The 13239-nt window shown below is 37.4% G+C and overlaps 1 protein-coding gene, 1 long non-coding RNA gene and 1 pseudogene across 2 annotated transcripts in view; 1 reads left to right on the plus strand and 2 right to left on the minus strand.

The window, feature by feature from the left end:
- LOC116566843 lies at window positions 1-7831 on the minus strand (annotated as a pseudogene).
- Window positions 5456-13239, minus strand: part of RTCA (RNA 3'-terminal phosphate cyclase) — a 25449-nt gene continuing 17665 nt past the window's right edge. The window contains exons 9-11 of the mRNA XM_032301417.1: window positions 11498-11592; window positions 9420-9524; window positions 5456-5818 (exon numbers count right to left, since the gene is read on the minus strand). Of these exons, the coding sequence (XP_032157308.1) occupies window positions 5717-5818; window positions 9420-9524; window positions 11498-11592 (302 nt within the window). The 3' untranslated portion in view covers window positions 5456-5716. The remainder of the gene's footprint in view (window positions 5819-9419; window positions 9525-11497; window positions 11593-13239) is intronic.
- The window catches only part of LOC116566845, a 10955-nt gene continuing 8943 nt past the window's right edge, over window positions 11228-13239 (plus strand). Inside the window, exon 1 of the long non-coding RNA XR_004276028.1 lies at window positions 11228-11367. This is a non-coding gene — a long non-coding RNA (uncharacterized LOC116566845). The remainder of the gene's footprint in view (window positions 11368-13239) is intronic.

A 13239-nucleotide genomic window follows, 5' to 3' on the forward strand; every position in this document is an offset into this window, starting at 1 on the left:
CGACACTCTTCCTTCCACAGCCAGGATATGTGGATAAAAGGTAGAAGTGAGAGGGGCTCCCCCAGTATCATGGTCCATTATAATTTCCCAAATTTTGTTTCCCATCCCTGAAACTCTGATTGTTGCTGGGTTAGAGGTTTTCATCCCCCAGAGAAAAATGCTTTCGCCGGAGGTCGCAACAATGGCACCAAAGAATTGGAAAATGAGAATTTCATTGGCCACGGAGAGCTTCACCTGCTATGGAAATAACTAAGGAGGGATCATTGCTTTTGCTGGGGCAATTGGTCCCAATTACTAAGGGTAAACTGAGTGGCTGCTCTGACACTAGACACACAGAAGGACTATGTCTGGAGCCCAAGACCTTCTCTGAGGCACTCTGAGTATTCTCTAAGCCAGTAGTAGTAAAAGCGATGGTGAAACTACGGCAATACATGAGACAGGCCAAAAAGCGTTAGACCCTTTAGGAAGGAAGGTAGGGTTTGGATGACCTCCACCAGGAACAAAGCCCTGACTGGATGCCATACCCTTTGAGGGTTAAGAAAACAGAGTGTATAGCAGGCATGAGCACACAGGACTGTAGAAGTTATGGAAATGTTCTTCCTTGTTTGTCACGTATATACTGACATGTATTTACTTATTTCTCCTCTTTAGTTTGAATAAGGAGTGCTCTTGGTGGCTAACTTTACAATTTACTCTATATGTTATAGAATATTCAGATGGGATTCAATAAAATAGAAAATAACACTACTCAGAGACTGCTATGGTGACTGCTGGGACATTGGGCCTCTTTTCTGAGGAAAAAGATGGAAAAAACTTGGTAGAAGGGATGGTTGTATCTTGCTAGGCAAAAGCAAAAAGACATTAATGCTGTTGTAAGACAGAAACACGTAAATGGATAATGAATGACCAAAATGATAGATCTTGCTATTTAAGGTCTCTCAGCTCCAAGTATACCTTTCAAAGCTCTGTCCAACTCTGTTTTTGTATGTAAATTATATAATTTCCAGACTCCTATGCCTGTTGGCTTCTGGTTTGGTTCCACAAAAGGGAAACCTGGGTGGAGCATGGAAGACAGATGAGAGAAAAAGCTCTTCCTTCTAGTTCCTGTCAGGATTACTCCAGCTACAGTGGCAGCAACCTGAGGCCCCAAGTCCCCTTCAGCTGGCCCTGCCACATAGTCTGCAGTGCCTCCTTGGCAGCAGGAATACTTGCCCCACTGTGCTCCCTCACCTGCGGGGCCAACCCGTGGGCACCTGTCTGGGGGCATCCTTCTCCTTGAGAGTCTACCAGCTGCAATGCTCCTGCCATCTCATCACCAGCTAAAATGTACCTTCTTAAGAAATCTGGTCATCAGCCCCAAGAGAATACCTCCTTCAAACTCACAGGCTCTGGTGACACCAGTTGTATTAGTCAGGGTGCTCCAGAGAAACTGTAGATGTTATACACACACGTACAAAGGAGAAAGAGAGAGAGAGATGGAGGCTGAGAAGTCCCACGATCTGCCATCTGCACACTGGGGACCCAGGAAAGCCAGTGGTGTAGTTCAAAGGCCTGAGAGCTAAAGAGCCAACGGTGGAGGTGGAGATTCCAGTCCAGACGAGAAGACCTAAGGATTAAGAGCACTAAGTACAGGAAAAGATTGATGACCTGGGGCCAACAGTTATGCACAGAGGGAATTCAACCTTCCTTTGCCTTGTTGTTCTATTCAGGTCTTCAGTGGGTTAGATAAGGCCTGCCACACTGGGAAGGACCCTCTGCTTTACTCAGTTCACCAAATCAGATGCTAATCTCTTCTGGAAATACCCTCAGAGATATACAGAGAAATAATCTTTTACCAATTACCTAGGCATCAAAATTTTTCATCCTAAGTTTCAATAGTTATAGCAAAAAAATCTCATTTCATTTTATGAATGTGGCCATTTTCAAATAAAACTATTCCATCACTTTCAAATTTGTCCACTGGACTGATATCCACTATCTCCAATAAAAGAAACACATTTCAATTCTCTCATAATTTTATATTTTTATGCTTAAAAGTTCACCTTGTCCTATTTCTCTGCAATAAAAATATGCATATTAATTTGCATTCCTTTAAAACATTCAGAGAACAAAAGACTCTTAAAAATGTTTTAAATTTATCCTGGCTTGATTAATTATAATTCGTATTACTATAAAGATAAGCATTACAAATGTGTTTTGAATGTAAAAGTAAAATTTAATGGATGTAGATCTCTTAATGAGATTGATTGCTAGATTTTTTTGTTGTTGTTGTTTTGGTCCTGGGATAGAATCCCGAATTAGGATTATAGCTCAGCACAGAGCCTCCTTCTCCCTCTCCCTCTGCCCCTCCTCCTGCTCATGCACTTTTCTCTCTGTCTCACTTTCTCAAATAAATCAATAAGATAAAACTAAATAAATGAAAAATAAAGATTTATTTATTTGAGTGAAAGAAAGAGAGAGAGAGAGAGGAGGGAGGGGCAGAGGAAGAGGGAGAAAGCATCCCAATCAGGCTTGACACTCAGCACAAGGCCGACTCAGGGCTTGGTCTCACCATCCTGAGATCATAACCTGAGCCTAAATCAAGAGTCATACACTCAACTGACTGAGCCACCCAGGCTCCCTGGTGTTGGTTTTTGTTTGTTTGTGTGTTTTTTGTTTTTTTTTAAAGTAAGCTCTATGCCCAATGTGAAGCTTGAACTCACAACCCCAAGATACATGCTCTATTGACTGAGCCAAACAGGCACTCCAGATTGATGCTCTTTTTTAAAAAATTAGATCATGTATCTGTGGTACTGAGATGAAGCAGAGCTCACCAGAAATCAATTGCAAAACAGGTTACTAAGCAAGTATGGAGCTAAAAATCTATATATTAATAATTATGTGCATGTTTACAGAATGTTAAATATGTAGAGATGCTAAAATACACTCCAGATGGTAGGAATGAATAGAAAGCAAAGAAGTAACTGATAATTCCTACTAAGCTATAAACTCCCCAAATTTAAAAAAACAAAAAAACAGATTTAAACTTTCTAGTAGCCTCTGGCAAAGCTAATGAAAATATTTCTCCTAACAGTCAGAAAAATATTTTATTTAAAGATGTAAGGTTGATCTGTAGGAAGTAAACACTGATGCTTTCACCTCCTTACTTAAAATCATGCAACTATATAAAATAAGATGCAAGTTTATATCTTAATTTGAATGGGATTTTCAGAGACTAATATTTCAAATTGTCCCTTTATTTGGTGCCTTGGAGATTTTCTTATACTCTGGGGAATGCACTGTTGTAAAAATAGGATGGATTAAAAAAATAAACTTTTCTTTTGTAAAGAGTAAAATGGTAGTTTTGAGAAATAAGCTAAAAAGGAGAACCTGCAAAGTCCTTCTTTGACAGCAGGCAACTCAATTTTAGGTGGAAGTATGTATTTTAACAGAAAAATTTAGAAACAAAAAACTACTGTCATCTCCAAACTTGAAATTCATGGGAAGGCTCTGTGAAACTTCAAGCCCCTTGAAGGTTACTGGTTTAAAAAATATTCTTGACCGCCACTGTACATATAGCACCAAATCAACAAAATTACTTGTATTAAGAGGTCTTAAAAAACAGAAAAAAGAAATATCTGAAAGAGACTTTAAAACACAGAAGTAGAAACAGTAATACAACTTCCAACTCAGGGACAACAGTCTGTCTTCCCCAACATTACTGCCAGCCCTGCCTAGCACTATGACTAGCACACTGCAGGAACTTAATGGATAGTGAATAATAGCATATAAGCAAAGTAAATATAAAAAGAACAAGAAGGGGGCACCTGGCTAGCTTAATAGTAAGAACATGTTGACTCGGGGTCCTGAGTTTGAGCCCCATGCTGGGTGTAGAGAGAACTAAAAACATAAATAAACTTTAAATAAATAAATAGGTAAAACAGGAAGGCATCAAGACAACAACAGAAATCAAATTACAAAGGTAGAGTGATTGACAACAACAAACTAACAGTTAGTAAAGAAAATGAGCATAGCATTATTAAGATTATAAAAGAAAAAAAAATAAAACCAACAATGAGAGTGGGGAAAAAAGAGAAAAACAATTTTCTTTGGGAAAAATAAATAGAAATTCAAATCACTTCTAGGACTTTGCAAAAATTTATTTGCAATCCCACCTTCATTTTACCTGAGCTGAGCCTCAAAAACAGCAACGGAAGCCAAGATTAATCATAATCTCACCATGTACACAGCTGACCTTAAATCTCTCATTACAAAATTCCCAATTTCATTTTTTTTTTTTAAGATTTTATTTATCTTAGAGACAGAGAGAGAGTGGGCGCGCAAGAGAGAACAGGAGTAGAGGGAGAGGGAGAAGCAGACCCTGACATGGGGCTCGATCCCAGGACCCCGGGAATCATGATCTGAGCCAAAGGCAGTCACTTAACAGACTGAGCCACCCAGGCACCTCCAAAATTCCCAATTTCTGTGTTCCAGCCTCCTATTTAACCCTGTCACATGCCTTGCCAGAAGCAGCAAGGGTCATGTTACCCTAAAGACCCATTAAATATATCACAATCCCTCTGAAAACTACACTAAAAGTACAGTTTTACTCTAACATAGAAAGACACTCCACATCTCATTTGTTATAGAGAAGAGCTCATAAAATTCATCTACTTCATGACAACATAATCAGCAAGTGATACTATCATCATATCTTCAGAGCAAATTCAACCCAACCATCTGAAGCCGCACAAATCACAGATATCATAATCATGATTATAGACACCGGAGTAATGTTTTTCATTACACTGTTCTCTACAGACTAATTCAGCACTTTCTGAATGTATTATAATACCATCCCCGGGATCCATATCTTGGACTCTGTTTTAATCCTCCCTGGATAAAGTCCAAAACAGAACTAAGTTTAAAAGACTTCCTCACTGTATTACAGGACAGTATAGTTAGCTGATAACACCAAACGGGTTTCATCTAAGTCACAACCTCAACTGCCTGCAGCAACCAGGAAGTAATCTAAATGCGGAAGGAGACTAGGTATAAGATAATAGAGTGTGATGAAAGGCACACTCTGTTCTAAAGGTGCTCTATTATTTTTTAATTAGATTTTGAGTCTGTTGAATGTTTTGAAAGCCTAACAAAAACATACCAAGGCTGAAAATTTGGACAGATTTACTAGGGTTCAAATTTTGCAATCCTCATTGTTAGATTTTAAAACATTCCACAGATTCAAAATCAATATTTACCAAATGTCCGTTGTAAAGAAGGTACACATAATCTGAATGAGAAAGTGCTTATTAAATGTTATTGTTGACACAACAAGTACTTGTGCAAAAAGTTGTCTCATCATACTTTACATAAGGTTTTGGTAAAGTGATTAGAACCAGATCCAAATTACAGACCAAATCTACATCCCTGACTCAATCTATTATATAAGAAGAAAAACACACTTCAGGTGGAATGAATGTTCTATTTCAACACTTTAATACTGAAATCAGCTATCATACACATCCATCAGCTCTTTTATTTCCTTGTCCTTATCTCAGGAGATAGTCAAAGTAAGATTAATTTGATGAAGAATTCTCAGCAAATCTACAACACTCTGTACTTCATCTCCATGCTTATGTCAGATTCTTTAATAAGTTACTTCTTATTCATTGTTTTCTAGTATTTATGGATTAGTGCAATACATCACTGAGGTATTATTTAAAAGGCAAATACCCTACAGATACGGATTTGTCATTCCAATTCCTTGGCATTCAATAATATAAGTGTCTTTAGATGCATCTTCTTCATCTTCTGATTTCTTCACAGAGAATTTAGCCTGAAACCAGAGAAGTGTTTCGTATATAAGTAATAAGAGGAGGGATGAAAGGAGAGCCCACAAATCCTACTTAAAAAGTCAGGTAATTAATATCTAACTCATTTTATTGAAGCAGCTAGAGGCACAAAGATCAAATGACTCATGAGAAATTCAGTAGTCTGGATATAAAATGTTTTGCTCCAGAACCATGACTCTTGTTCAGAAATAATGCTTGTGCAGTTCTGTCAGAATGTATAGCCTGCCAGAATGTATAGCCACTCCGTAACCACTGAATCAAAATCCCAGGATGTCTGTAGGCTAGGCAATCATCATGTTTAAAATCTCAACTGTTAACTGTAACATACCTTCACTGCCTACTTCTTAAATTTTTTCTAAAACGGGGCACTGAAGCATTTATACTTCTCTTATTTTGTCAAGTATCAAGTTTTCAATTTCCCTCAAATTTTTCTTGCCAATTTTATTCCCTAAATATGCTATTCAAAAAAAATCTAGTTCAGAGAAGGAAGGTGGGGGGAGGTTCTTCATCTTTATTGGCTTAGCAGTGTTATTTTTGACCTGCTAACGAATTCAAGTTTGGCTTTGAAATATACAATCTCCATCACTGTATTCTGGAAACATTTTTTTTTTTTTAAAGCTACTGTGTTCATTCTAACAAAACAATTAAAATCAAAACAACTGAGTGGGTTTAATTTGTAAAGGGATTTCAAGGGTGCCTAAAACCTTAGGATTCTATAAAACACCATTTGAAAACCATCACTCTGGGGCCCTGTTAAATAATAATATTCACAAATTATTCCAGATTCAGTTTTATGTGGCAGTGTACTGATAAACAGTAATACTGAAAATTATTGCTGAAAGAATACACACTGAATTCTGAGCTATATAGCCAAATTATTTACGTAACTATATATGCATAAATATTTCCTCACACTGTAAGCATTATGTAAACATGAAACATAGGAACAGTCAAGGAAACCATTTCTAACCTATATACAAACATATTGAAAACTACAAAAATTTAGAGCTGAAAGGAGTCTTAAGGGATTATGCACCAGTCTCTGATTTTACAGATCAATTATCTGCACAGAGGTACAGAAAGACAAAGCAGCTCACCCAACGTCCCTCAGTTAAAAGACAACAAAGCTAAAAAGAAACCAGAGCTATAAATGCCAGGTCACAGTACTTTTCACTGGGTACTCACTTCAAATAACATGTCAGCGTCTATTACATGCAAAGTATTATAAAACAGAAGATCAAATGAATACAACTTGGTCCCTACTCTCAAGGAGATCATAGTCCACAAAGAAAGACAGCATTAATGGAAATACAGCATTATGGAAATACAGCATTAATGGAAAAATAAAAAATACAGCTAATGATCTCTCGATATCAAATATAATTTGCTTTTAATTCCTATTAGCCTTTTCCTACAACTGAACCAAAATTTATCCAAGCTTTTTTCTTTTTTTTTAAGACTTATTTATTTTATTTTATTTTTAATTTTCAATTTTTTTTTTTTTTTTTACAAAAGAACAAATCTACACCTTTATTTACTTTTCATTAAATTTAAATCCTTGAGGTGTACAGCATCACACGGATTCTGTGGCCAATGGCTTTAGCAAGAAGGTTGCTTTATAATTTGGCACGAACCATGCTGCTGTTTCCATGAGCACAAGTTACTTTTCCCCAGATTACTCTGGTTTTGTTTGGTTTGCCACCAGGAGTCACTGCATTGTTCTTTGCTTTATACACGTAAACACATCTCTTGCCTAGATAGAATTCCATTTCATCTTGAGCATATACACCTTCGATTTTAACAAGAGCTGTGTGCTTCCTCTGGTTGCGGAGACCCCGCTTATAGCCAGCAAAAATGGCCTTGGACCACAGACTTCCAGACATTATTTGGCGTTTTAGAGGAGTCCTGTTCCCAGCAGGCCTCCACAGGCCCCAAGATGGCAGAAAAAGCTTATTTATTTATTTTAGAAACAGAGAGAGAGAAAGAGCACAAGCAGGAGGGGCAGAGGGAGAGGGAAAGAGAATCTCAAGCAGACTCAGTGCAGAGTTTGATGTGGGGCTCAATCTCACAACTGTGAGATCAAAACCTGAGCCAAAACCAAGCATCGGACACTTAACAGACTGTGCCACCCAGGTGCCCCTTATCTATGCCCCCATGTTATTAAAAATCGTGCAAATAAACTGGAGAGAGTAGGGTAACAGTGACTTTGTGCTTAGTCCACGTTTATAGTGGCTTTTTTTAAAACAGCGTGACTTACAATTTTTAAAACTACTTAAGGTCAGCACCTTCATAAAATTCTGACTTATAAATTTTATATCACTTTATGAAATTACAAAGACTATAGCAAAATGGAACTACGCAAAGTTACTGGAAAAGGCAAGAAATGAAGCTGTGTGCATTAAGTGTAAAAAAAAAAGTACAAAGAGAAAACACTTTTCAGGGGAAAATACCTAAAGGTCAACAGTGGTTTTACTAGCAAAAGGGAATTATGGCACTTTTTTCCCCTTATTTTCCAAATTTTCTATAAAGAAATTATATTAGTTCCAGATGAGATAAACATGTCACTTTTTAAAAAAAGTACAATACTAAATCTTATTTCACTAAAAACTGTAAATCTAGTCTTACAAAAGTTAAGAGGACTGGTATGAAAATTTCAGCAAATATTCCATTCTACCACAGAATCACAAGAAAATGAAACATATAAATTATTATATAAATATTTAAGTTTATGACCAATTATAAATCCCCTATGATTTGATTTCATGGTTCTCACCAAAACATCTTTACTCTATAAGGCAGTACCACCTGTGGGCTCTGATGTATGCTTTCCTGGGTTTACTCAAAGTACAGTTCTGCCACTAAGAAACTATAGTCTTGAGCAATTAATTGAATCCCTCTACCTTACTTTACTCACATGGAAAATGGGAATAATAATAAAGAGCCATCTAAAATGGTTATGCAGGGTGCCTAGGTGGCTCAGTGGGTTAAAATGGTTATGCAGAGGTGCACCTGGATGGCTCATGAGCAGCTGATTCTTGATTTTGGCTCAGGTTGTGATCATGGGATCTGGGGATTGAGTCCCATGTCGGGCTCCACACTTGGCAGGGAGGCTGCTTGAGATTCTCCTTCTCCCTCTGTCCCTCCTCCTAGCTCTTGTGCTCTTTCTAATAAGTAAATGAATCCTTACAAATAAGTAGATATGGGGCGCCTGGGTGGCTTAGTCAGTTAAGCCTCTGCCTTCAGCTCAGGTCATGATCTCAGGGTCCTGGGATCGAGCCCCGCATTGGGCTCCCTGCTCAGTGGGGAGCCTGCTTCTTCCTCTCCCTCTGCCCTTCGCCCTGCCTGTGCTCCCTCGTTCTCTCTTTCCCTCTCAAATTAAGAAATAAAATCTTAAAATAAATAATAAAGTGCTTATGCAGAATAAGATGATGCAAGTAAATTGCTGAGTTAGATCAATGTCTACCACACAGGAAGTACTAGGTGAGTGACAGCAATTATGATTATCATTAAATTTTCTGTCTATTACAACCTGACTCAAAACTGGCTACAATAAAAATCAATTACTCTCACTAATGGAATACTCACCTTTGCTAGTTGTTCAGCAAAATGTATAGCCGTTTGTGTATGGAGTGTAACTGGTCCTGTTTTTATTCTGGAAACTCCACAGGCTAATGCCATGAAAATGATCAGCTATTAAAAAAAGAACAAAGAAGAAAAACTGTGCATGTTTACTAGTATTTGGAGTTAAAATTCTACTCCTTACCACATGAAAATACTATTAGAAATCAAAAGAGCTAAAAGAATTTCTACTTCTTTCTATTATTCTGAAGATGATAAAAAACCTGTGTCACCTGCAGTCTGTGATATCGTACAGAAATGCTTAGCAGCAGTTGTTAACATAGGTTTTCTAAAATTACTGTTTAAGAATAAAATATAGAGTTAAAAGCTAATCTATTTAATCAGACCAACTGTCTCTACAAGCTGGAATATGACAAACTTCTTCCACTCTCTAAAATTACATTTTAACAGGTAAATAAATATACTAATACAGAATTACTGGGAGTACAGAGTACACCAGGGTAAGAAAAGACTGGAAACAAGGGAAATTGTCTTAAGAAACTAGTTAAAGCAGTGGGTGGGGGGTGGCACCCAGCTGGCTCAGTCAGAGGAGCATTCAACTCTTGATCTTGGGGTTGTGAGTTCAATCCCCACGCTGAGTGTAGATTACTTAAAAATAAAATCTTTAAAAAAAAAAAAAAAGAAAGAAAGAAAAAACTGGTTAAGAAATCCTGAAGAGTATATTTTTAAATACAGATTGCTAATTTGAGATTAAGGAGAAAAAAGTGTGGTAGAAAAAAAGAAAATATATCAAGACAGTGGACCATAAAAAGATCTTACTTGGAAACATTCACCAGTATCTCTCCATGTAAGTAGATATGTTAAGTTTCAGAGGTCTATGACACATCCAAGTGTAAATACTGACAGGAGCAAGGGATATGAATTTGGAGTTAAGGAGAAAAGCCTGAGCCAATGATATAAATTTGGGAATTGTTTGTATACAGATGGTACGTAAGCTGTGACACAGGACAAAATAACTGAGGAAGTGAATACAGATACAGAAAAGATGCATGAGCCTGAGCCTAGGGATTCTCCAAAATTTAGAAGTTGAGAAGATGAATACAATAGTAATAACAAACTAGCAAAAGACTAGAACACACAGCCAGGGAGAAAAGAAAGATAATAATGTTTCAGGGAGCAAATGAGCCTGGGTGGCTCAGTTGGTTCAGATCTGATTTTGGCTCAGATCATCTCAGGGTTGTGAGATCTAGCCCTGTGTCAGGCTCTGTCCTGGGCGTGGGCCTGCTTAAGATTCTTTCCCTCTCCCTCTGCACCCACCACTGACTCTAAATAATTTAAAAATTAAAAAAAGAAAGCAAGTGAGGAAAATATTTCAAGAAGGATAGAGTGATCCGTTGGGACAAATGCTGTAGCCAGGTCAAGCTGAAAACTGAAATTTGAGGTATGTAATTGCAGAATATTTAAAAACTGGAACTAAGACATGCCAATTAGTCTTCAAAAGTCAATGATTAAAATTTATATTCAGACCTAATCTCAGCTGGTCCACCTGACACCCCCTGAACTTCAACCCTAGTTCCCCACATGGTCCCACTTCCGCTCCAACAAGATGAAAGAAACTATCATGAGCCAGGAGAAACTCCCCAAACTGCAAGCACAAGTGTGCATTGGTGGGAAAGGAACTGCTCACCGAAAGAAGAGGCTGGTTCATAAAACTGCTACAGCAGATGATAAAAAACTTCAGTTCTCCTTAAAGAAGTCAGGGGTAAATAATTTCTCTAGTATTGAAATGAATATGTTCACAAACCAAGGAACAGTGATGCACTTTAACAACCCCAAAGTTCAGGCATTGCTGGCAGCAAACACTTTACCACCATTACAGGCCATGCTGAGACAAAGCAGCTGACAGAAATGCTACCCAGTATCTTAATTCAACTTGGTGCAGACAGGCTGACTAGTTTAAGAAGACTGGTTGAAGCTCTGCCCAAACAATCTGTGGATGGAAAAGCACCACCTGCTACCGGAGAGGAGGAGGATGATGATGAAGCTCGGGATCTACAAGGTTTCTCTCCAGCGGGCATGCTTACCTGGTCCTGCAGATACTCATCCACAGCGCCCCCGTGTCTGAGATTTGCTAAGAGCATTTCAGCAGCTTCAATTCCAACCTTGTCTGCATTTACACCTAGGACAGACACGATAGGAAAAAACTAAATTATGAAGAGGCAAAACGTTGAATTAATATATCCCAGTTAGCACTGGTATAACATTTTTTTAGGCCTCTGCGTTCACCCAATGCAATTTTTAGGATAAGACCTTTAAAATACTTAAGTCTTCTGGGAGCTTAGCACAGGCAAATCATTTGTATCTTTAAATGAACCTAGTGGAGGAAAAACCAGGCTGCTTTGGCCCTGTTTTAAAAGTACTAATTATGAGGGACGACTGGGTGGCTCAGTTGGTTAAGTGTCTGACTCTTGGTTTTAGCTAAGGTCATGATCTCGGGGTCACATGGGGCTCTGCACTCAACATGGAGTCTGCTAGAGATTGTCTCTCTTTCTCCTCTGCCCCTCTTGTTTGTACACTCTCAAAATAAATAAATCTTTAAAAATTTTTTAAAAATAAAAGTACTAATTAGGAAACCAATTTATAACCAAGTTATGATCCCATAATGCTATGCTTCAACTTCAAAATTTAAAATTTGCAGTTTATATGTATTATAATTCATCTGCAGGCAATTCTATTAGAATTAAAGGATTTTTTAAAAGTCAGAATTAATTTTCATCTAAGGAAGAACAGATAAAAATTCTCATATCAAAAAAAATTCTCATATTAAATACTGTAAAATTTTATTCCTTTAAGACTTAAACAGGCATTATCTTATTTTGAAAATAAGACAAAATATTTATCACCATCCCCTACTCCCTGCTTCTCCACATGCCCCAAATCTTTATACAATGCTGAATACAAAATAAGGCTGTCAAAAGTAGTAGAATATCAAATGATTTTTTTTTTAAGATTTGTATATTTATTTGAGAGAAATAGAGAACAAGCAGGGAGAGGTGCAGAGGGAGAGAGGGAGAGAATCCTCAAGCAGATTCCCTGATAGGCGCAGAGCCCGACCCAGAACTGGATTCTAGGACCCTGAGATCATGACCCAAGCTGAAATCAAGAGTCAGCTGCTTAACCGACTGAGCCACCCAGGTGCCCCTCAAATGATTCTTTTAAAGTATTTACTTTAAACCAGAAGAAGCCCCTGGCTATAAATAAAAATGTCTTTTAAGGCATGAGAATGTGGTTAGTTTTTATTTCTATTTTATATTTGGAAATTCATTTGATTACATATATACTTCAGTAAGATTTCCCAGAAAAGTGGAATATTCACAATTTTAACTGTTTTTCCTTACAATGGTTACTATAATATAATAAATATCTTCACAATATCCATCAGTCAAGTACATAACTGAATGAAGTGACTTGGAACATGTGGTATGAATCTCAACTACTCAGCCTCTTCTCTTTCCTCTTCCAAGTGGAGACGGAAATGGAGATGATAAAAGCTGCAAAGTTGTTACAGGTATTAGAGGTAATATTTATAAAGCTGTATATTACCATGACTGGTTCATAATAAACTATTAATAATAAGTTAATACTGAGTACCTAATATGTGTGTCCTACCACTAAGTAATAGTAACTGGTTCCTTTGGTAAGGCAACTTAAGAAAATACTCATATATTAGAGAATCAGAGGATAAGCAGGTACTAAGCTGTAAGGTATAAACTATATCCCCAATGAAAGTTCAGAAAAGGAAAAGATTATAGGTTCTAGAACAATT

Source organism: Mustela erminea, chromosome 10 (genome assembly GCF_009829155.1).
Source record: "Mustela erminea isolate mMusErm1 chromosome 10, mMusErm1.Pri, whole genome shotgun sequence".
Lineage (NCBI taxonomy): Eukaryota > Metazoa > Chordata > Mammalia > Carnivora > Mustelidae > Mustela > Mustela erminea.